The 21,081-nt window shown below is 42.2% G+C and overlaps 4 protein-coding genes across 4 annotated transcripts; 2 read left to right on the plus strand and 2 right to left on the minus strand.

The window, feature by feature from the left end:
* Window positions 1–10,400: 10,400 nt before the first annotated feature.
* Window positions 10,401–11,898, minus strand: kctd12.1 (potassium channel tetramerisation domain containing 12.1). The gene has a single exon (XM_083997412.1). The coding sequence runs from the start codon at window positions 11,801–11,803 to the stop codon at window positions 10,937–10,939; it is 867 nt and encodes a 288-aa protein (XP_083853538.1). The 5' UTR covers window positions 11,804–11,898; the 3' UTR covers window positions 10,401–10,936.
* A 2,480-nt stretch (window positions 11,899–14,378) lies between these two features.
* On the plus strand, window positions 14,379–15,698 carry LOC311004046 (cis-aconitate decarboxylase-like; the record flags this gene model as incomplete). The annotated part of the gene is made up of 4 exons (XM_083995991.1): window positions 14,379–14,398; window positions 14,604–14,765; window positions 15,293–15,382; window positions 15,495–15,698. Exons 1-4 carry the CDS (start codon window positions 14,387–14,389, stop codon window positions 15,696–15,698), a joined length of 468 nt encoding a protein of 155 aa, XP_083852117.1. The 5' UTR covers window positions 14,379–14,386.
* Window positions 15,699–16,541: 843 nt separating this feature from the next.
* Window positions 16,542–17,503, plus strand: LOC311004047 (cis-aconitate decarboxylase-like; the record flags this gene model as incomplete). Its single annotated transcript, XM_083995992.1, has 1 exon — window positions 16,542–17,503. The coding sequence occupies one exon, from the start codon at window positions 16,542–16,544 to the stop codon at window positions 17,487–17,489; it is 948 nt and encodes a 315-aa protein (XP_083852118.1). The 3' UTR covers window positions 17,490–17,503.
* A 58-nt stretch (window positions 17,504–17,561) lies between these two features.
* LOC311005091 (glutamine amidotransferase-like class 1 domain-containing protein 3, mitochondrial) lies at window positions 17,562–21,081 on the minus strand. Its single transcript, XM_083997413.1, has 4 exons — window positions 20,848–21,081; window positions 19,646–19,817; window positions 18,785–18,983; window positions 17,562–18,142 (listed from the first exon to the last, which is right to left on the minus strand). Exons 1-4 carry the CDS (start codon window positions 21,040–21,042, stop codon window positions 17,947–17,949), a joined length of 762 nt encoding a protein of 253 aa, XP_083853539.1. The 5' UTR covers window positions 21,043–21,081; the 3' UTR covers window positions 17,562–17,946.

Here is a 21,081-nt window from a genome sequence, read left to right on the forward strand (position 1 = left end):
CTGTTTGTGATTCGTCTCCTTGTGTCTTCGAGTATATCCTCTTAATGTTTCCCCATTTCTATCTATTATTGTTTTGCAGTAACAGACAGTATCTGTTTGTTTTTTAACCAGTTCTATATTAAGATAAAGAGAGTTCAGAGAAGAAATTGAGCCTGCACTCTTCCATTATATTTCATATCTTTTAATTTTTAGTTCAAGGAAGAACAGGCATTCAAAAACAAAGGAGAGAGCACAGAGGTTTGGTCAGAAATGTGAGGCTTTTACAAAGAAAAAATCCCACTGCAACAAATGGACTCTTTAAAATTCATTACAGGGTTTAGATGCAACTCAGCAAAGGTTTACTATGAATGACAATTCTTTTGTGGGTTTGTGGTTTGTGTATTTTTAGTGGAGAGGGCAGTGATGACAGCACTTCTCCTATAAAACACTGGTGGAAATTCCCAGGAAAATGGAGTAAATAACCTCACATCCTCTCCTATAGAGCCACAAGAGAAGCGTTTTGTCTGTGTTCAAATCACATCTGAAAGCGCAGTTTGTATTTGAGTAGGCATTTGACTTTTTTTTCCTGAAAGGTTAGATGATATTTGTGCAAACAGAAACAACATCCATTGAGTATTTTCAACAAAATCATGCTTGGATTTATTTTAGATGGAAAATAATCGGTTTTCATCCATTGGTTTTTGCGGGAAAATTACATCCTCAGCCCCTCTGCCCAACAGAAATGTGCAAACTCAAACAAAAATCTGAAATGTTGTTCTTAATAACACAGTAATGATATGTTTCAGAGTGCTTCCTTTCCATGAAATTTAAACCGACTTTAGAAAGTCGGTTGTACTTTTGGAGGCCTACAAATATTCGTGATCACTGCCAGAGGAATCATTTGAAAATTTTAGCTGCCCACATTATAGGAGTGGGTTTCTCTCTGTGTCCGTTTTTGCATTTTTCAGGAGACTTTAACTGCATAAAACCATCTCTTCAAGTCCATATACAGTTGACTCTTTGGTCAGATTTGCTGAAAAGCAGAGGATCGAAAAGGAGTCTATGGATCAGTTGACTTGTTTAGTTACTGTCATCTAAGTTATCCCGAAGAACTGGGTTTAAAGGAATAGTTTGAGGAGGACACGACTGTCCTGGACATAGAGTTCACCTTTCAGCATCTCTAAAGCCCACTAATTAAAATATTACATGTTGTTTATTTAATCTGGACCAAAAATAGGTAAAAACAACATCCAAGCTTCAATTTTCTTCCGCTTATCCAGGGACAGGTCGTGGTGATCCTGGGGGATCCCGAGGCGTTCCCAATGGAGGCCAGAAGGGATATATAATACTTCCTGTTAGTTCTGAGTCACCCAGGCCTCCTCCCAGTTAGACATGTCTGAAGGACCTCCAGAGGAAGATGCCCAGGAGGCATCCGTGTCAGATGCCCAAACCACCTCAACTAGAGGAAGCCCATTTCATCCTCCATAATCTCATTTTTTTCAGTCACTAAAACAATTTACTCCTTATGTTTCGGACTATTTGTTGGCCAGGAGTAGTCGTCAGGCAGCCAGAATAGCTTGCTTCCAGTCGTTATGCTAAAATAAGGTGGAGGTGTAAGTCTGGTATTGATCAGCAACAGTTCAATGAGAAATGTCTATTTTTTCTTTTTACATAGAAAGCAATCAAGATACTATCTAGTTACATGAGGGGCTGGATGTTGTTTCATTTTCGAAACATTTCTTGGGCAATAAGATAAGCATTAAGCCGCGCTACCTTCAGTCACATCGCTGAAACTGGAAGGCACTTAGAGCGCTTGGTGCTTGCTTTAACAAATCAACTCTTAACAGCTAAAGAGGGGTCTGTAAAGAAAACATAAGTTGCCGTGTTTCACGTACAAGCCTATAATTTAGGTTATTCCTGTCATATACCTCACAAGTACAGTTACCCTTTAATTGGACCCAAGCTACTGCTGGAAGTACATTTTAGAGCAGCTGCGAGAGGCCAGACTCTCTGCTGTGAAAAAGGAGTTGTTAGGAATTAATTGCCTTTTCGGTGGTAGTGCAGCAATTACCATGTATTGTACTGCATCAGTACATATAGAGCTGTTGCTGCAGAGCACAGCAGCAATTCACATAACTCCACTTGACTCAGCTTTACACTCTTGTCCAAAGTAATACATCAGTACATTAATCAAAGCTATTTCCAAACTCAGACATAAGCTTCAGACTTGTTACTCGCCTTTGGAGTTATTATTCATGCTGCCGCGCTCTGTAATTCCGTCTCCCATACACAGAAAAGCTTTTTTCCCCCAAAACTAAACCAGATGTGGAAAAACCTGAAACTAGAGCAATGGCTACAAAAACCAGAATTCATGTGAATACCGCGAACCATAGTCGTGCAGGCACAACCCTGTCATTGTGGACTGATTCTGGTCTTTTAGGGTGACTCAGACAACTTACAGTAGAACAACCTCCCAGATCCAGTGAGAATGGAGATTGGAGATATACGTACCATTAAAGTATAGCTGCGTCCAAATTCAGGGGCTGCATCCTTCGGAGGATGTGGGGCGACCATGGCTACAGCGCAGAGCCACCTCAACATTACAATAGTTATTATGAGAGCAGGCAGGAGAAGGCCACATTTGAAGGAGCCTTCGAATTGGGACGGGCCTTGTGGCGACACTGTGACGTAATCAGCCTTCAAGGATGCAGCCCCTGACTGGGGACACAGCTTATATTGCAGTTTTAGTAGAAGGTGTATCGTGCCGAATGTAAGGACTGTTTATTGCTCAACATGGGATGCATTAGCCATGAGCAGGATTTGGAAGCTGAGCACGCACAGATAAAAACAGTTAAAAACTTTGAACATGAAAGTTCACCCTCGACTTTGGGAACAGTAGTTTGACAAAAAAGCTCAAGGTCTGCTTATTAGCTTTTTGCAAAGCTTTTAACTCCATTTGAAGGAGAAAGACCGGAAGTTCAAAGGGGTTTTGCATAGAAAAAGGTCACCAATACTTGGCAGATGGATCAAAACGATGCAATCAGGTGTAGCCACACTGGAATTTAAACTGCACAGAGCATCCAGCGGGGAACAAAGGCCTCGCTTTCTCTTAAGGACATTTGATTTGCAGTAACCCCTGTTAATGCAGCAAACACTCACAAGAAACAGTCACCATGCGAGACGAGTGGCCTCCAGTAAATAAGGCAGCTTTTATAGTGCACATGGCAGCCGTGGAAAGAGTGTTTTCTATTTGATGACTGTAATTTTCAGAAGAACTCAGCTGGGATGAAAGGTGGGAGGTTTAATGGCCACGTGGAAGGACAGAGCTGCGTCTCAGCTCAGGTGATCAGGACACATTGCATTAGTCTGCAGGCTGCTGATCACAAATGGTGGCATTTGCTGTTGTCAGGCAGTTTAAAATAAGAGGAGATGAGAGAAATAAGAGAGCAGTGAATGTTGGAAACTCATGAAAATTGATTTTCTATGCAGTGCACTGTCAGCGACATCGTTTGCCATATGCAAGATGTGCTTAGTTTTATGTTATTGGTGTTATAACAATATCAGCAGTAGCTCAGTGGGACTTTTCTCTCCTTTTATCTTGTCTAATATCTTTTTGTCTGTCTCATAAATTTAATTTAGGTATTTCATCTGAATGCAGGCACATGCACACATTGTGGCTGCTGCCTCTTTGGCTGAAGTGTCCCTGAGGACCAAATAAGTAACATCACTAATGTAGTATTACTAGTGGCCTATTATTATTTCTCTTGTGTACTGTTGTTGTTGTATCGATTATTCTCATTTCATCGCAAGATCTCATTGAATAAGCAATGTAGTTATCATCTTCAGTTTTGGCAAATGGCGATCATTCCCTCAGTGATCTGAGAAGGTTTTTCTTTGCTTTAAGGTGAATGTACAGGGTGTAGGTGGTTCTTTGTGGCTGATTAACAGAGTGGTTGTTGGTGAGAAACTGAGATACTCAGACTTTACTTTTTCACTTTACGTTTAGTTGAAGTTGTAGTCATCATTAAGGACAATGAAACTTTATAAAAAACAAAATAATTACATAATAATTTATTCTGACTTTATTACCTTAAAGCAATACTTACCTTTCTGGAACTTTTGCACATTTCTTTGTCTAAGTTAAAATGCTATTAATAATCTGATGATACATTAAAATGTAAGAGAAACCCAACAGGGTTAAAAACTCATCATTTTTTCATTCTCATATAATTCTGAGAAAAGTCTGACCAATAATATTATTCGGTCCGATTAATAAGATTTGACGAGCGACCGAACCTACTTAATATGTAATCACTTTGTGCACCCCTCTCCTCCTCTCCCCCCCGACCAGGAAGAACGCTTATTGACAGAGCAGTAGCAGGACACAGAGAGCAGATGGAGACTAGAGTCACAACACACTAGAAAGAAGGTTTTTGGAAATAAATAGTTTTTTAAAAGACCAATAACTGCAGCCGCAGCTGGTCGCGGAGTTTCATGTCTGATATTGTAACGTTGATAGTGATCAGCCCCGAGTGATACGTAAACACAGGAAGTCACATGTGTCTATAAAGCATCCAGTGCTAACGGCTAGGGGGCTAGGCTACTGTTAGCTCTGTGCTAACAGCTAGGCTCTGTGAGTTCTCAACGGTCCGGACCCGGTTGAACTCCGGACCGGCGCGGCTCGATTCGGCTCGGTCTGGATTTATTTTCGGCCTGAACCAGCGCATCAGGTGGCGCTGGTCCGGCCGCCAGCCCGGCTCGTTGAGAACTGTAATCTGTAACAATCACTTCCCCTGCGTCTCCAGTAGCAGTAGGCTAACAACAGTTTATTATAAAACTCATCAGTCATCATCACTGAGTCCGTTTATACGGTTTAAAACTCCTGTGTTGTGTTTGTTTGTGTTGTTCCCGTTTCACTCGCGTTCCTGTTCTGTTTACCGTTGCCATGCCAACGCATGCAGCAGGGAGGGAGGGGGCTCGTGGACTGCGCAGGAGAGAGAGGTGGGTGGGACTTGTGAGGGAGGTGGAGCTGTTGATTTTCAAATGTTTCTGCTGTGCTGAGTGAAATGCCAGATCGGTAAGTATTGCTTTAATGCTGCGTTCAAGACAACTCGGAAGTCGGAAAAAAACGAGCTCCGAGTTGTAAAAAATGAATTGAACGGCATCGAACTCGGAAATTACAAGTCGGAAACTCGGGTATCATATCAGAGCCCCGACTTTCCGACTTGACGTCACGACAACATCAAAACAGTGCAGCCCTCGTCTTAAACGGTTAGAATTTAGACATTTTTATTTATTTGTTGAGGTTTTAATGCATATTTTTGTGTATTATTGCAGTAGCCTATATGAAATACGTTTATATTAAGTTGTGATTGTTGTATGGTGTGAAATTGCGGTCCTCGTTTGTGACGGAAATAACGTTTAACTGTTATCAAGGCTGTAACATTATATGTGCACTCATCTGCGGCGTCTCCTCTCCTCCAAAATAAACATCATTTACTGCTGCATTTATTTTTCGTATTCAGCTATGAGCCACAATATGCCAAACTTCCTTCAGGTATCCATGTTTTTTTTCTCCCGAGTTCCTGCAGCGTGAACGCAATGATGTCGGAAGTCGGAAATTTCCAAGTTGGGAATCCCGACCTCCGAGTTGTTATGAACGCACCATAAGTCCATTTTTATATACCACGATAGTGTCGTAACCCTTTTTGGTTTAAGGTATGGGTTGCTGTGACCTACAATAAGGCACTCCAATTCTGTATAATTGAGCATATGCTCTGTTTATAATCATTAAGGCTGAATTTCACCCCCAAGGTTAAACTTTTAAACCAGATTAAATCATGGTTAAGTTGAATTACGTAGAAACATTCTGTTGCACCAAACTAGTTTAAAATGAAGGAAGATTATGTTTAATCCTGTCTTGAAGCTCCCTTTTTAAGTTTTTACTTTAAACTGAGATGATATTTAACAGACTCAATCACCTTTTTTTTTATAATGATGTTTTTTGGCAAGATACGGTTCACAAAGTAAACTGTTTTGAAGCCGAACAGGAGGACTGGGCCAACTGTTGAACATGGTGGAGACGGAAAATAGTTTTACTGAGCTCTAATTAGAGCCAAACTTGGATTCAGTTTTTTTTTTTTAATGTTGGTGCAGCTCAGCCATACTGTCAGAGGTCAGTTAGGGTAAGACGCACAGCATGCTGTTTGCACTCTGCTGTGTCATGTGTGCAGGTGGCCTTAGTGCATATGATGTAACTGCGATGTCTCTTTGATATCAGTAGGGGGTCTGTGCTACATGTTGGCCCCCGTCCCTCTGAACATTTCTTTGTTTCTGTTATGTGCTCTACTTAAGAAATAATATGTACCGAATTAAAATTATTTAGTTTTCTCATATTCTCAAAACTTCCTGTCTTTCTTTATTAGGGAGGGGAAGTGAAAATGAATGTGGGTTAAAATGAAAGTAGGATGGACAATATTTGTGATAGATCCTCTAATACTATACCCACTGATGGATTTCTTCACTACCCCTGCATTCTACTACCTCAAGTAACACTTTAATGTATTAATTATATACAAATTTTGCATAACAGTGGGGAAACACCCTCATCTGACTGATGCGTATCCCCTGTTGTGAAGTCAAGTTTAAAATGCATTTCTGACTCAGAATTTAATTAGAATAATGAAGCCTTTGGTCCAGAGCTACTGTTGTGATGTGCTAATGAAACCGACTTTGATCTAAAATAACTGGGGGAAGCTGAAACGCATCCTGGACCCATGCACGGAAATTCAAACAGTCCTGATGCGCTGAGGTTCATGTCGGGGAGCTGGAGGAGGAGCATGCGCAGACACAGGGAGAAATGCTGCAGATAGAGAAAGGAAAGAACAGTAACAATGGTTGACAATCAAATCATTTTTCTCTCAATCATCCCATTTTCCTCCAGAGCCTGGCTCTCACTTTGTCTCTCAGCCTTCCCTCTTTTGTTCTGTTATCTTCTCATCAGTCAAGCTGAAAAAAACTGACAGTCCATTTATTTCATTTCCATTTTACTGAAAAGCAACACAGTCGTGGGAATTTATGGAAAATGTCAGCAGCTGTCATTCGTGTTTAGTGTATCATCCTATACCCTGTATATTGTTATAACAGCTCTCATTCGTCCATTATTTCTTCAAACAAGCCGAAGCTAACCGGAAACGTATCAGTTGTTGTGATCTGTTGTTTTCTTTTGCTATGCAAAAGTACTTCTAAAAACTTTCGTTTCCCAAAATGTGTGGTACAAAAACTCATTAGTACCTTCTTCCCTTGAGATTTTAATGAAAAGCAGACAAACAAATATTGTGCTAGTTAATTTCACATTTATATTGGTGTTTTATACTGTTGTTGTTACATCTTTTTATTATGTTTTTAAGTACCTGTTCTAACCTGATTTGACCTGGATTCTTTTTTGAATTAGCCTACTATATTATACGACTATTTATGTATTTATTGTGTCCCAAACAACAGCTTAAGGGAACAATAAAGTGTATTTCATCTCATCGTCTCATCTTAACTCAACTCAAAATTTGACTCGCCAAGACCTACAGCCTTTGTGCCTTTGCTGCTGCCAAAATCTTAGGTTGCTTTAAAATGTTATTTGACACTTTTTTATTAATATTCACTTCATTTATGATTTTGTGTAATTTCATTTGTGTTATTTTCTTGTTTTCAATTATCAGAACAGCAGGTGATTTATTTAGACATCAAATAATTCATTTCAGGGCCTTTGTGTCCCAAAAATGTTTGTTTCACCGTGGGAAAAATGGCCTTGACCTGGTCCCAGTTATAGATGTATAGTTTTTTTTTTATATATTTTTTGGCTTTTTGGCTTTATTTGATAGTCCACAGTAGAGATAGACAGGAAAGGGGGAGGCGGAGAGAGGGGGAATGACATGCAGGAAAGGGCTGCCCGACGCGGGATTCGAACCAGGGCCGCCTGCGGTGAGGACTGTAGTCTCTACATGGGGCAGCCGCTCTACCCACTGTGCCACGCACCGCCCCAGATGTATAGTTTTATTCTGTGGCTTATAGATATACAAATGCTGCCACCTACCACTTAAATTGCACCTAAACATAAATGAAGCATTATCTTTACAATATAAATATATATTTATATAAATAATATAAAAAATAAAATAACTGTGAACTAGTAAAACTGACTTTTCGGAGTTTAATTTGAAATTCCTTATCATTTAATTCAAATTCAGATAATAAGCATTGCTAGGGGGGTATAAAATCCTGCTTTCTATTACCAGGGAGAAATGCATTTTGAGTGCATGTGCTCCAGCAGCTTGATTTGTTCAGCAGTGAATGACAACCTCTTGCAGCACATGTTCGAGTGGGTTTCCTCCCACAGAAACATACGAGTGCTGTGGACAAATTGCTCACACTGCACTGTGTGTAAATGTGGGCGTGAGTCAGTCATTGTTTGTGTGACCAACTGGTGGTGACTGACCCAGGGTGTTTCCCTGCATCTGGTCCAAACAAACAAGAAACAACAATAGTAATTATAACTTTGTGGTGTGTTTGCAAGTTTGGTTTGACCTAAAAACGCTTGATTTTTTTCTTACACCAAGAGACAAATACGTTTGAAGAATTTCATCGCCTTGTGTTTGTCCTCATTTTTTCATGAGCATCTTTTGTTTTCAAGGATATAACACATTAATTTGAAGTGAAAATATCACCATCTTGCAAAATGCAAATTCCTATCCGACAGAGAATAATTTGCATATACGAAGGCGTGTGACAAAATCTTGTCCGTTGACCGGATGCATTTGAGTTTATCAAGGCTCATATTACCACAGATGTCTGTGAAGCATCATCTCAGTCGCCGCCGCCACCGTCGCAGCTGCTGCTGCTTCTGTGCTGTTGTTATCCAGCTGGATTATGTTCAGTGAACCTGTACAGTCATTTGGTTGGCCACAGAGGCTGACTGTGTCATCTGATGTTTGTCCTTTTGTGAGACCAAAGAAGAAAGCCACGGTGAATTGTGAGCTTCCTGGAAATACTAAATCAAGCAACAGCACCAGTTTATATTTCCAAGTAAAGTGTGTTTTCCTGAGTCCTCATGGACTTTGTTATGCTCCATGTTTATAGTGCTGGTACCTGGCTATAATAGAACTATACTTCTAGTTTCTACCACCAACTTTTAACATCATTATTGAACTTCTATTCATATGCATAGATGTAGTCAAGCTCTCTTTCACTCTTAATTTAAGTTCGTTTTAGAAGCCGACAATTTTCTTTTGACAGCAGGTGTTTTGATTTAGTCACTGTTCAGTCGCTAAATGGAATCCAGCCTTCATTAAATATGTAATGCTTTCCTCACTGTGACATGCAAAAATTACCTTGAATGAAAAAAAAGTCCCTCGAGAAATCACTATCGCAAAGATCAATTTCACTCCTGTCCATCCTCTCCCACAACTTTTTTTTTTCAGCCTAATTGAACCAGACTGATGTGTTAAGCTTATGAAGCCCATAGATGTTCCCTCAGGGAGGATGTCCCTGGACCCCTACAGAAGTTACATCACTGCCTGTGGTCTATAAACCCCTGATGTGCTATAATCCCACCCATGGCTTTGAATGTAAGGCCTCTTTTTTTCATGTTTGTGTTTGAATGAAGCAAATAATCCACGGTTGGCTGTACGCTGGGCCCGTCAAACAAGTCTGCTCCTGCAGCAGAGGTGCACCAATCGACTTTCCATTCATCCACGCACTCGCTGGCACACCGAACCCTTGCATTTGTGTGCAGCTGGACCCTTTCATTATTTACACTTGAAATGATAATGACATCATATGTGCACGGCTGCACTATTTGCATCCACATGGCAATGCGGCTGAATTTGTGTGACAAAATGGATAAGTAGCAACGCTTCCATCCTCCTGCCTTATTTACATGCTAACTACTGCATATTCAGAAGTGGGATTCCCCCCCCTCCCTCTTCTTGTGTGATTTAATAACATGCAGAAAATACAGTGCTTTCAAATGGCAGTCTGAAAGAGTGATGAGCTCAGTGTGAGGCAAGGAAAGTTCATGGTCAGGATTTCCCATAACTTAGACAAGAGTGCATTGAAGAGTAATAGACACTTTACTGACACATGCATTTCAGTTCAGTTTTGCCTGTGTGGGTTAAAACAGATTCTGTTGAGCTGGCTGGCTGCTTCGGTGCCATGATGGGCCGTCGAGGTTCCTGGGTAGTTCACCTCTCTTTGAGGCCGACTCTTTGATTCCCCACTGAGTCAAATTTTAAAAGGTTGAAGGGAGATGAATGCCAGCGTTTTGCACGGCCGTATAGTTTGTGCAGATGTTAAGAAGAAGGTAGGATGATTGGCAAAGAGCTGAGAAGATTTTATTTCATCTGAACAGGTTTAACACATACAACTCTACTAGGCAAGCACATACACTTACAATCATGTCAGTGATAGAACTGCTACAAGAGAGTCTATTAGATAATACAAAACTTGGCCAAACGTGATCAAGCAAGCCTAGAAGTTACAATGACACTGAATACTAATTGCTGCTTGTCTGTTCTTGGATGCCGCTCAATTCACACAGCACTGAGTCAGATATGACTGAAACATTGACATGCAGTTCTATGAAACGGAGATGATGGCATTTTTCTGTCTGTGTTTTCCACAAATAGGGCTTTTGAAAGAGTGTGTCACCTCCAAACAACGCTCTGCACACTTTCACCATGCAAATGGTGCAATCTTCTGTCGACATACTGTCAAAATCTATTTTTTTTGGGGGGGGGGGAGCATTTTGTGTCAGAGCTGGAAACACTTGGCAGCCTAGAATAGTGGAGCAATATTTCTGCAGTTGCTATTCAACACAGCAAATGCAATACTTTGTAAAGACATTCCTCTCTAGGTGATGAAATGTCCATGTACATCAAGATGACATTGAACAGCCTACTATTAGTTATTCCCGACAGAAGACATATTCGGTGTAGCTTGTCCAGATTTTGTCCTCGTTTGGATCATTGCTGGTGTAGGCGCAGGTGCCTGTGGAGCTGCAGGCCACCATGTGGAAGCCCACCTCTGTCAGCTTGTCAAATGCCTGCTCTAGAAAATTATACTTGAGATAGTACCGGGATGTGTATCTCTCCGGGGGCCTGTCCGGGTCTCTGCTCTCGTTCAGCGTGTCCCCAAACACTTCCTTGGCCAGGGAGGTCTTCCCGCAAACCGTGATGCGCGCCACCCGCCTGAATTTGGCATCGGTCTGGATGTCTCTTCCGATGGTGTACGAGCCGCGGTATCCTATCGTGATATAGCCCGACTTCCTGGAGTCCAGAGACGGGGAGCGCATGGCCCCGCTGACCGACATGGTGCGTAAAGTCTCCATGCCGCCGGATGGGCCGCACTGCTGCGCGCCTTCCTCCGTGTCGCTCTGGCTGATCTCCTCGCTGATTGAATTATCCTTACTCACCCGGGGGCTGAGGCGCTTGGCGAGGTCCCGCAGCTGGAAGAAGTCAGCCTCCCTCTGCAGCCGACTTTTCTCGGGGAAGTAGTCCGGGAGGACCAAGTTGAGATCTCGGAGATAATCGAGGATGTAGCGGAACAAGAAGCCGTCCCTGTCCAAGAAGAAGCGCCCTTTGCTGTCTCTCGCCAACTCCTTGGGCGACTTCTTGCTGAACATGTTCCACAGGAGCGAGTCTGGGACGGCGACCAGAGTTTTGTGTCTGGTCACATAAACCTGTCCGCCGACGTTCAGCTCGATGATCTCTGAGAACGGGGAGCCCGAGTCCCCGCAGTTGGACACCCCGCGCTCCGTGTCGGCCAGTGCCATCTTCTCTGAGCCGCTGCACTGATGTGGGATCAGTGGAAACACTGAGCAACAAAGTGGCAGCGGCTTGTTTATGAAGCCTGGGCTTACCGCGTGCGTGCGTGCGCGCGCGTGACGGGTTGACTGTGAAGTTAACATTTAACTATTAAATGGCTGAGTTGAAAAAATATGGGTTCATACCCCCCACCTCACCCTACCCCTGCCCCTGCCCCCAACACACACACAGATGGAGAGATAGTCTCCTCCATCACTTGAAGCAAACAGCCACATTTCATTATGTTTCCTCTCTTCCTGCCCTGTTTGACATCAGATCTATGATTTATTGATAGATTCATATAAATCAAATCAAATGTTAGATTTTTTTTTTCCGTTTCCACTGGAGCACACCAAACCAGAGACCATGACAAATGTCTTAAGTTATTCGAGCTTTGAAATCAAGACATGTTTGGAAAATATGGAAAGAGTGACACCCATTGCAGCTCCAAAGGAAATGCAGCCAACATCTTGCACATCACACACACACACACACATGCACGCACGCACACACCAGAAATGATCTGAAGACTTACTTTAGACAAAGTGTAACCACCACATGTCTGACTCTAACTCATCCTGTAACCTTCCAAAAGGTTGACCCTTACCAAAACCCAAGCCTTAATCTTATGTATTCTCTCTATAAACAATCATACACACATTTGTGACTATAGGGTTCGCTCAGCCTCATTCTCATTCAGAGTTAGTAGTGACATCTTACATTTGTTCTTCTGCTCCACAGTTCAGTCTGTCCTGCTGTATGGTAGCCTGGTCTGGTTACTGTCCAGCTGAAGGGCAGAATACAAAGACTTCATGGCTGCTGAGATTTCACACTATAAACTGGTGGGCGACTCTGTGGAGAGTGACTTTCCTCCACAGCTGGACTGATCACTCCCTGTGGCTGGCTAACAAAATCAACCTGGACCCTTCACATGTCCTACATGATGGGCACCAGCTCCAATCTGTTCTCCTTTGTTCCTCACTCCACTACTAAACAATCAGAGGAGCAAAAAGCAATGACCCCACCACCACACTTGCCACATATACCCCTGAGATATATGAATGTCTGAGTTGTGTTGTGACAAATGTCTGTGATAAATTAAGTTTAATCTGTGGCACTAATCGCTCTGCCTTCAGAAACTTAAAACATATTTTGCTCTGTTGGATAAAAGAGAAGAAACACCTTGAGAAAATCGACCACTACGTGGATTACTCATTTGTTAACACGTGGGTTTGCAGGTATCAAAAGCCAAAACCAAAACCATTACAAAAACAGCTGGAAAGGAAGCACATAATGAAAGCATTTATCAAAGCCTCCAGAGCACATAGCTGGAAAAAAGACATTACATGAGATATTAAAGTCAATTTCATTCCCAAATTCCATCTGAATTATGCACAAGAATCAATAACACTAACAGGTCATTCAGATTGTTTGTAAATTAGAGAGTTTAGTTCATCTTAATCAAATTCAAAGAAAACATACATGTTATGATTTGGTAACAAAATATAGGCCTACAAGATATATTTATATATATTTAATGTTGTATGTGTGTTAAGGAGGAAAATAAAAAGCCCAATGATGTCGATCCTTAGTAAATCTAAAATAGGCTGTGAGTCACCACCTGAGTCAGTCATCGCCACATTGGTTAATGCAAATGAGAGGATGAGATAATTTGCTTCAAATAATAGATAAGTAAAACATAATAATGCTAAAAATAATGAAATCATGTTTTAAATAAATAGATAAAGAGCTAAAATTAAAAACTAAAGCCAAGTAGGAAGTTAAGAAGTGACCAGTCGGTTGTTGAAATCAGTCCAGGTCGTGTAAGCATGAATAATACATTTGACTAAATTGAGCTAAATGTTGAGAGATGAGTTATATAAAATTATATAACGAAACAATCAGTATATATCATGTTTTTGTAAAAATTCATTTTTAGTGTTAGATTATATTGCAACATGCCAGAGTGTTGTCATCACAGAAGTTTTGCAACTTTACACGCATAGTTGCTTTTGTCTTGTGATTGTCTGTGAGTGACCTGGTCAACGTGTTTCATTTCCCTCTTCCAAACTTCCCATAGCGGAGAGCTGAATTTCCACTGTCAGCCATCACAACAGTAAATATATGTAAAATAAAAATCATAATTGCTTTGTCTGATTATGGATATATTGGCAAAATCAAGCAAATAAATAAAATAAGCTGTTAAGATTTACATTTGGTATTCACATATCTTATTTCTAAATAACTATTCTGTCTCAAAGACAGTCACTGTACAACGTTTTAAACCAACACCTGAAGTGAAATTGAAACTGTAGATTGAAATATTTGGAATTAACACAAAGCAAGGAAGGACAAGGAATTCATTAGATTTGCTAATCTACGACCTACACTTCTTGGGAAATGAATCAAAGGCAGTGATGTCCAGTCATTGTGAAAGTTCCCACTTCTCATGGTGGCGGTTTTTACCCACTTTGGAAATTTGGAGCTTCAGATGGTGAAATGGCCTATAAAAGGCATCCGCACTCATGTGGTGCCATTCTTGAGCTGTAACAATGCTACGCAAGGTAAATTGTGTTCTTTCATATTCCTAAATTTTACACATTTTCAGCACTTTCCTATTTGTGATTCAGTTTATGCAGCTTTTGTAAAGTGTTTTTTGGGGTGGGTTTAAAGACAAATACATGCAGCATAGTTCAGTTTTATAGTCTGGCCTCTGGGGAGGTTTGCACTTTGAGTTTTAGACTGACTGGCCGTGCTTCACCTTCCCAGGGTATTACGGAGAGCTTTGGAGCTGCTGTCCATGCCCTCAGCGCCGCTCAGCTGACAGATGGTGTGATTAACAGAAGCAAAAGGATGATTCTGGACACCCTGGGCGTCGGGTTATTAGGAACCAGGACAGCTGTCTTCAACAAGGCTCTCGTGTACAGTCAGGTAAAATGAACTATTGGACATGGGTCTGGAGACACAAAATGTACATAATGTAATACATCATATGACAATATAATATAAATAATATAAAAGCACCTAATGTGAAAGCTTTAACTCTGTTTCACCTCAAGTAAGCTTGAAAAGACCACACATATTGTCGATTGTAACTAATAATTAACTATTTTTGTCCACCATTTGTTTTCTATATATCCACTGTCTTTAGAGTCAACTTGTGACCATCACACTTCTTCTTTACATATAGAAGTCGTCCGTGTTTCTCTGAACCTCACATACTGAGCTATTGATTGTTTACTAAACCCACTATTGTGGTGTGTGTGTGTGTGTGGTTTCCTTTACTAAGAGGCGTTTAAATTATTGGTCTACTTCTCTGTACTTATAGAATATGATTTGGTTTATATCTGTTGTTTATTTGTTAATATGGAAGCTGGAAATGTCCCTGCTGAGTTCAGTGGTGTATTAACACCCCTATTTAATTTCTCTCTTAGCCTCATTAATCTGTCTGATTACAGTTGTTTTCATCTAACGAGAGGAGCAGCGTTTGGGGTAAATCAGACATAGATCTCCCTCCTCACTTTGCAGCATTTGTCAACGGCATCGCTGTAAGTTGGCTCAAATCAAAGCATCATATTTATTGTCATGGAGAACATAAAAGTGATGTGCTGCTCTGTTTTGACCGCTGCTAATCGGTTGTGTCACATTGTCTGGCGGCAGGTTCACTCCATGGACTTTGATGACACGTGGCATCCTGCCACTCATCCCTCGGGGGCCGTGCTTCCTGCACTGCTGGCCCTGGCAGAGTCGCCACACAGTCAGACCTCTGGTCTGGACCTGCTGCTGGCCTTTAATGTTGGCATCGAGGTGCAGGGCAGACTCATGAGGTTCTCCAGAGAGGCATTCAACATCCCTGCGAGGTGAGATATGTAGTTGCATGTTATTTAAGATGTCATGTCTGTGCAAATGTTGTTGTTGTTTTTTTATCCAGCTGTGAGTTAGAGTCAAGTGAAAAATATTTGAGAATTACTGTAAAGGGTTGATGCGACCAATTCATAAAAAGTACAACAGCGACATCTAGTGGAGACTGGTCATGATGATGATTTTGGTTTTAGCAGTTGGGGTGGTTCATGGATTTTATCATGTGGTTGACACAACAAAATGTAAAAATGAAACTGCAACTGCAACATTCCCAGAAACAGCAACTCTGGACAAACTGATGAACCCGTCTGCTGACAGTTTTCAGAGAGACAACTAATTATTTCATAGGAAGAAGTTTCAAAGGTAGACAAGTCACCGCAAATACTTTGTACATCTATTTGTTGCACAGGTGCGTAGGAGAGAGATCTGTAAATGTACCAAATATACAGACTCCCGCACAAGGTTTACCTGAAGAAGGTCACAGTACAAAAATGTTGCGGCCATTAAAGGTTTTTGTGCAAATGTAACAGTGTGCGAGAGTATGTGGCTGTATATTCTATATAAATAAATAAGCAAAATTGACATCTGAGTCACTGAAGTAGCTACAAATCCTGTTAACAAAGAGGAAAAAGTAATTTAACTTATCAAGCTGGAACAAGTGAATGAAAATGACTTAATGGGTAATAGATGATCATAAATTGTTGTCTGTCAGTGAACTATATTAGATTAACTAATTGTTTCATTCTGCCTTGTCAAAGCCTTATTAAACATGAATTTATCCTAATGTTTTGATCCTCTCCTCCTCTCCAAACGCTCAGATTCCACCCTCCCAGCGTTGTGGGGGTGATGGGGAGCGCTGCAGCCTCGGCCAAGCTCCTGGGTCTGTCCCCGGCTCAGTGCAGTCATGCACTGGCTATCGCAGCCTCCTCTGCTGGAGCTCCCCTGGCCAACGCCGCCACACAAACCAAACCTCTCCACATAGGAAACGCTGCCCGGAGAGGCCTGGAGGCCGCTCAGCTGGCACAGATCGGATTGGAGGGGAATCCAGCCATCCTGGACACGGACCACGGGTTTGGGGTTTACTACAAAGACTACAGTCCGTCAGCGATGGCGGATCCTGCCTCCAGTGGCTTTAAATGGATGCTGGAAGATCAGAATGTGGCCGTCAAACGCATCCCCGCTCATCTGGGGATGCACTGGGTGGTGGATGCGGCTCTGGCAGCTCGCCGCAAGCTTGAAAATACAGTTGGAAACGTTGACCTCAGCCAGATCAGACACATCACACTACGGGTGCCTCCATCCAAGTACATTAACTGCCCCTTACCCACCACAGAGCACCAAGCCAGGCACTCATTTCAATTCAACGCCTGCTCAGCTCTGCTGGATAACAAAGTCACGGTGGCTTCCTTCACTGAGGCTCAAATTAACAGACCTGCCCTGAAGATGCTCCTGTCTAAAGTCCAAATGGAGACCCCACAGGACAACCCACCCAGCTTTGACAAGATGTACTGCGAGGTCGAGATAGAAACAGATCAGGGGCAGCAGCAGCAGAAACACGCAGCCAGGTGTGATACCTTTTACGGCCACTGGAGGAAGCCACTGAGCCACAAGGACCTGGTGGAGAAGTTCAGCGTCAACGCGTCTTCAGTGCTGAACACAAACGGAGTGGAGGGAGTGATCGATGTGGTCGGAGACATGGAAAGAGTGAGTGACTGCTCCGTCCTGGGTTCATATCTGAGAATGACCAGTAGTCCACATAAGCAGTTATACAGGATGTACACGGGTGGTTTGTGATTGCACAGTAGCCTAGCTATTTGGTCAATTACCTGTTTAATCAACGAAAGATTTGCACATTCACTCGTGATATAACATGAACTGAAAGAGTGAACTTTTTCATTTTATTGCAATTTTGTTTGTACAATACCACACCTGCTATTGATTTTCAAAAATCTAATAAACAATGCTGTCATGATATGGATTCATTGCATATTCTGAATACAGTCTGGTATAACTGAGTTAAACAGAATTTTGTTACATAGCTGACACACCTGAAATATTAGACTGTGCAGTACACTTTACTAACACAAACACACATATTTCAAGGGTATCTGGAAGTGCTTCTAATCAAAGGTGAAACGTCATCTCCTCCAAATCAGTTCAGCAGGCAACTACCGTGAAGCTCTTTAACTGGACACGACTGCCATCCTCTTTCCGTCGTGTCCGGTCGGATCTTTTCCGTTTGCGAGTCAGATCAAGCGAGCTTCAGCACGTCCTTCACCATGGCTCCGATCCCGTCGAATACTTCATGCATGGGAGCGTCGCACATGAAGGCACAGGTCGTCACCAGCTTGTTCTTCTGGTCCACGTGGCTCTCGCTGACGCTCTTGCTCACATGTTTGCAGCCCAGCTGGTTGATGGCCGCTGCAGTGTCATTGGTGTTGGGGTACCTGACGGAGAAAGAGAAAAGTTTGGCGGCTTGAGAGTAACTTCTGCAGACAATTGAGGGAAAATAAACATTAATCCCAACTTTCAACTAACTCAAACTTCAACTTTTGTATCTTTGGACATAATTTCTAATTATGAAAGTTACCCTGGAGGTAGATGAGATTAATTGCACATTTTACTATGCATTTGTCTTATCACATTTTCTATTTACTTTCAGCCTCAGGTCTATTCAGACTGGCCTCATGGTTAATGGCCTAATTTAAAACACCCGTCCCAGTTGACATGACGGTATGACGGATGTCAGGTGATGCCTCTGTCTTATCCTGAAAACAGAAGTCCTGACCATCACCAAACCAAAAGTCTTCAGATGATCAGACAGGCTGCAAACAAGATAGTTTAGCTAAATTATAAGGCCATCTTAATTAAATAAAGAAAAGGGTTCATCCAGAAATCAGTTTGCCTTTGCTCTAATTTCTAAACAAATGTGGAAAACGTAGAGGGCTGTAATTGCTCAAACTTGCCTTTTCAATGTTGCTGCGTTCCCAGAGCTCAGAGTTTTACTTCATCAAACTAAAAGAAGCCAAAAACCAAAAATACTACAACGAAGAGATGTATGAAGTGTTCTTCAACATGTTTAGACTCACTTATCGTCCTTCTCAAGCCCGACGGTGACCTCACAGCCAGGGAACACCTTGGCAGCCAGGACAGGTGAGATGCAGCAGAGGCCGATGACTTTGCCCTCACCGTGGAACGCCTGCAACACGGCCTTGACCTCGTCGTTCACGGTGCAGTCTTTGCCCTGCACTGCCCATGTACAGAGGTTCTTCGCCGCCCCGAAACCACCTGCCAAACATCAAGCAGAAAAGTTAACTGGTTGGAAATATTTAATATTTAAAGCAGATATCAGCTTCACGGCCGTTTCGGCTAATGCTGCGTTCAAGGCAGGCTTTTGAAACCGTAAGTTACAGCTTCAAGTCACAACTACGACTTGGTAGCGTTCCAGGTAACCCGTAGCTCGTGTTTTTACCATCCTGTTGTCTGTTGAAGTTCCCTATAACGGCCACTCGTAACTTCCGACCCGTGAACTCGTACCAGATCGAACTGGTATGACTTCACAGGAAGGAAAAACACAAAGTACGAGTTTCTTTGAACGCACCATGAGTTAGCAGCCCCCGCCCTTGTCAGGCATCAATTGGTCCTCGTGCTACGTCACCACATTCACGCGCATCCCTTGGCTGCACACACAGCCCTTCATGCCGTTCTCTCTCCTCATTGGATAACACTTGTATCCCACAAGGAAAATTTTCTCCTCGGGTTACAGCAGAGCAGAGTGACGGAGAGACTCGTGTTTAGGCTGAAATACTTCATGTAAGTGATTGCTGACGGAAAATAGGACTATTTAGGACTTATATTAACAAAAACATTCCACTGATATCTGCTTTAACTACAGCCACTGGTTTCAGATTGTCTCGGGGCAACAGACTATCATGTTGTTATGACCACACCTGGGAATATAATAGCATCGTGGTCTTTGACGCTAAGTTTAGACAGGTCCTGGATGTTTCCACGGGCCAGTCTGGCGCTCTCCACCAACACATTCCTCTTCTCCTCAGACGGTTCGCCTTTCAGATGATTCACCACGTGCATCTGGTCAATGTTGGGGGCAAACATGTTTACCTGCAGGTAAAAACAAAAAGCAAAAAGTGAGAACATTAGAAAAAACACACACAGCTCACCTGTTGACCCTTCAATTTTCAGCCATGTTGTGCAGACTGGAGCCCTTTGGAGACCGGCTCATATCAATAGCTACAGCATTATACAGTTGGTCAGTGGACAGGGGCAAAGTCTGCAGTCTTCAGTATAAATTAGGCTCTTTGTTGCTTCTCTGAAAAGAGTGAATTTCAAACTGAAGAGACTGTAACTTTGGAAGATACTGTACCAAGGAAAGTCTCTGGCCATCTTAGAGCTACAATTTCAGTTACCTTTACATTTCACAATAAAACACTGAATGTCCTGTGTCCATAGCTGTAAAGTAAACTGATCAGCCATAACATTTAAAAACACTGCCAGTTTAATTCTATAATCAGTGACAATCCCACACATCCTTTGAGTGTAATAAAAAAAAAAAAAAAAAAAAGGTTTCTGAAGACTAGCTACTATCATATCACGTTTTTTCACATTTCATTGTATTTCGACTTCATTTCGACTTTATTCTCATAGTGCACAAAAATGATTCATCCATTCATTTTTTCCGTGTGGAGCTACTATTCCGTATTACATCTGTACAGAAATGCCAAGTAGCATAAAGTCAGGCAGTCTTTCCCTAAATTCTCAGTCCAGTTCATTGGCGTCTTTACATAAAAAAAAGATATTCTGCTCCACTAATATCTTTAGGCTCCATATAATATCAAACAGGTAGGTGGGTGTCTTGGTGTGAATTTCCCTGCAGCTCGGTCAAAAAGTTGCACAGGTCAGGCCTGTCTGTGTCAGCAGAGCTCAAACTCTGCGTCACAAATTTGCAATGGAAATAAGAAGAGCAAAACGAAAACTGAGGTCATTTTATATCAAACTACTGATTTTGTGCTTATAGAGCGTTTTCTCGCACACTTTCTCTTCCCTCCAGCAGACCATAACAACACAGCACGCACCGTGAGCACTTGAACACATCAGACCAGGAGCTGTGTCACACATTAACCAACAAACTTACATTGGCACCTCCTCGGCTCAGGTGAACCAAAATAGCCGAGGCCTCGTGGATCTCGCTGCCGTCATAAACTCCGCAGCCCGCGAGCACCACTGCCACGCGCTTCGCCATCTGTGCAGAGTAGTAGGCTTTGTTCACGGTCTGAATGGAGCTGAATGTCAGCAAGTTGCGACCACAGTGGTGCAGCAGGGTGAGCATGGCGGACTGTCAGCGGAGAGGACGCCCCCTTCTTCCGCT

The sequence above is a fragment of the Trachurus trachurus genome, assembly GCF_905171665.1.
Source record: "Trachurus trachurus genome assembly, chromosome: 21".
In the NCBI taxonomy this organism is placed as follows: domain Eukaryota; kingdom Metazoa; phylum Chordata; class Actinopteri; order Carangiformes; family Carangidae; genus Trachurus; species Trachurus trachurus.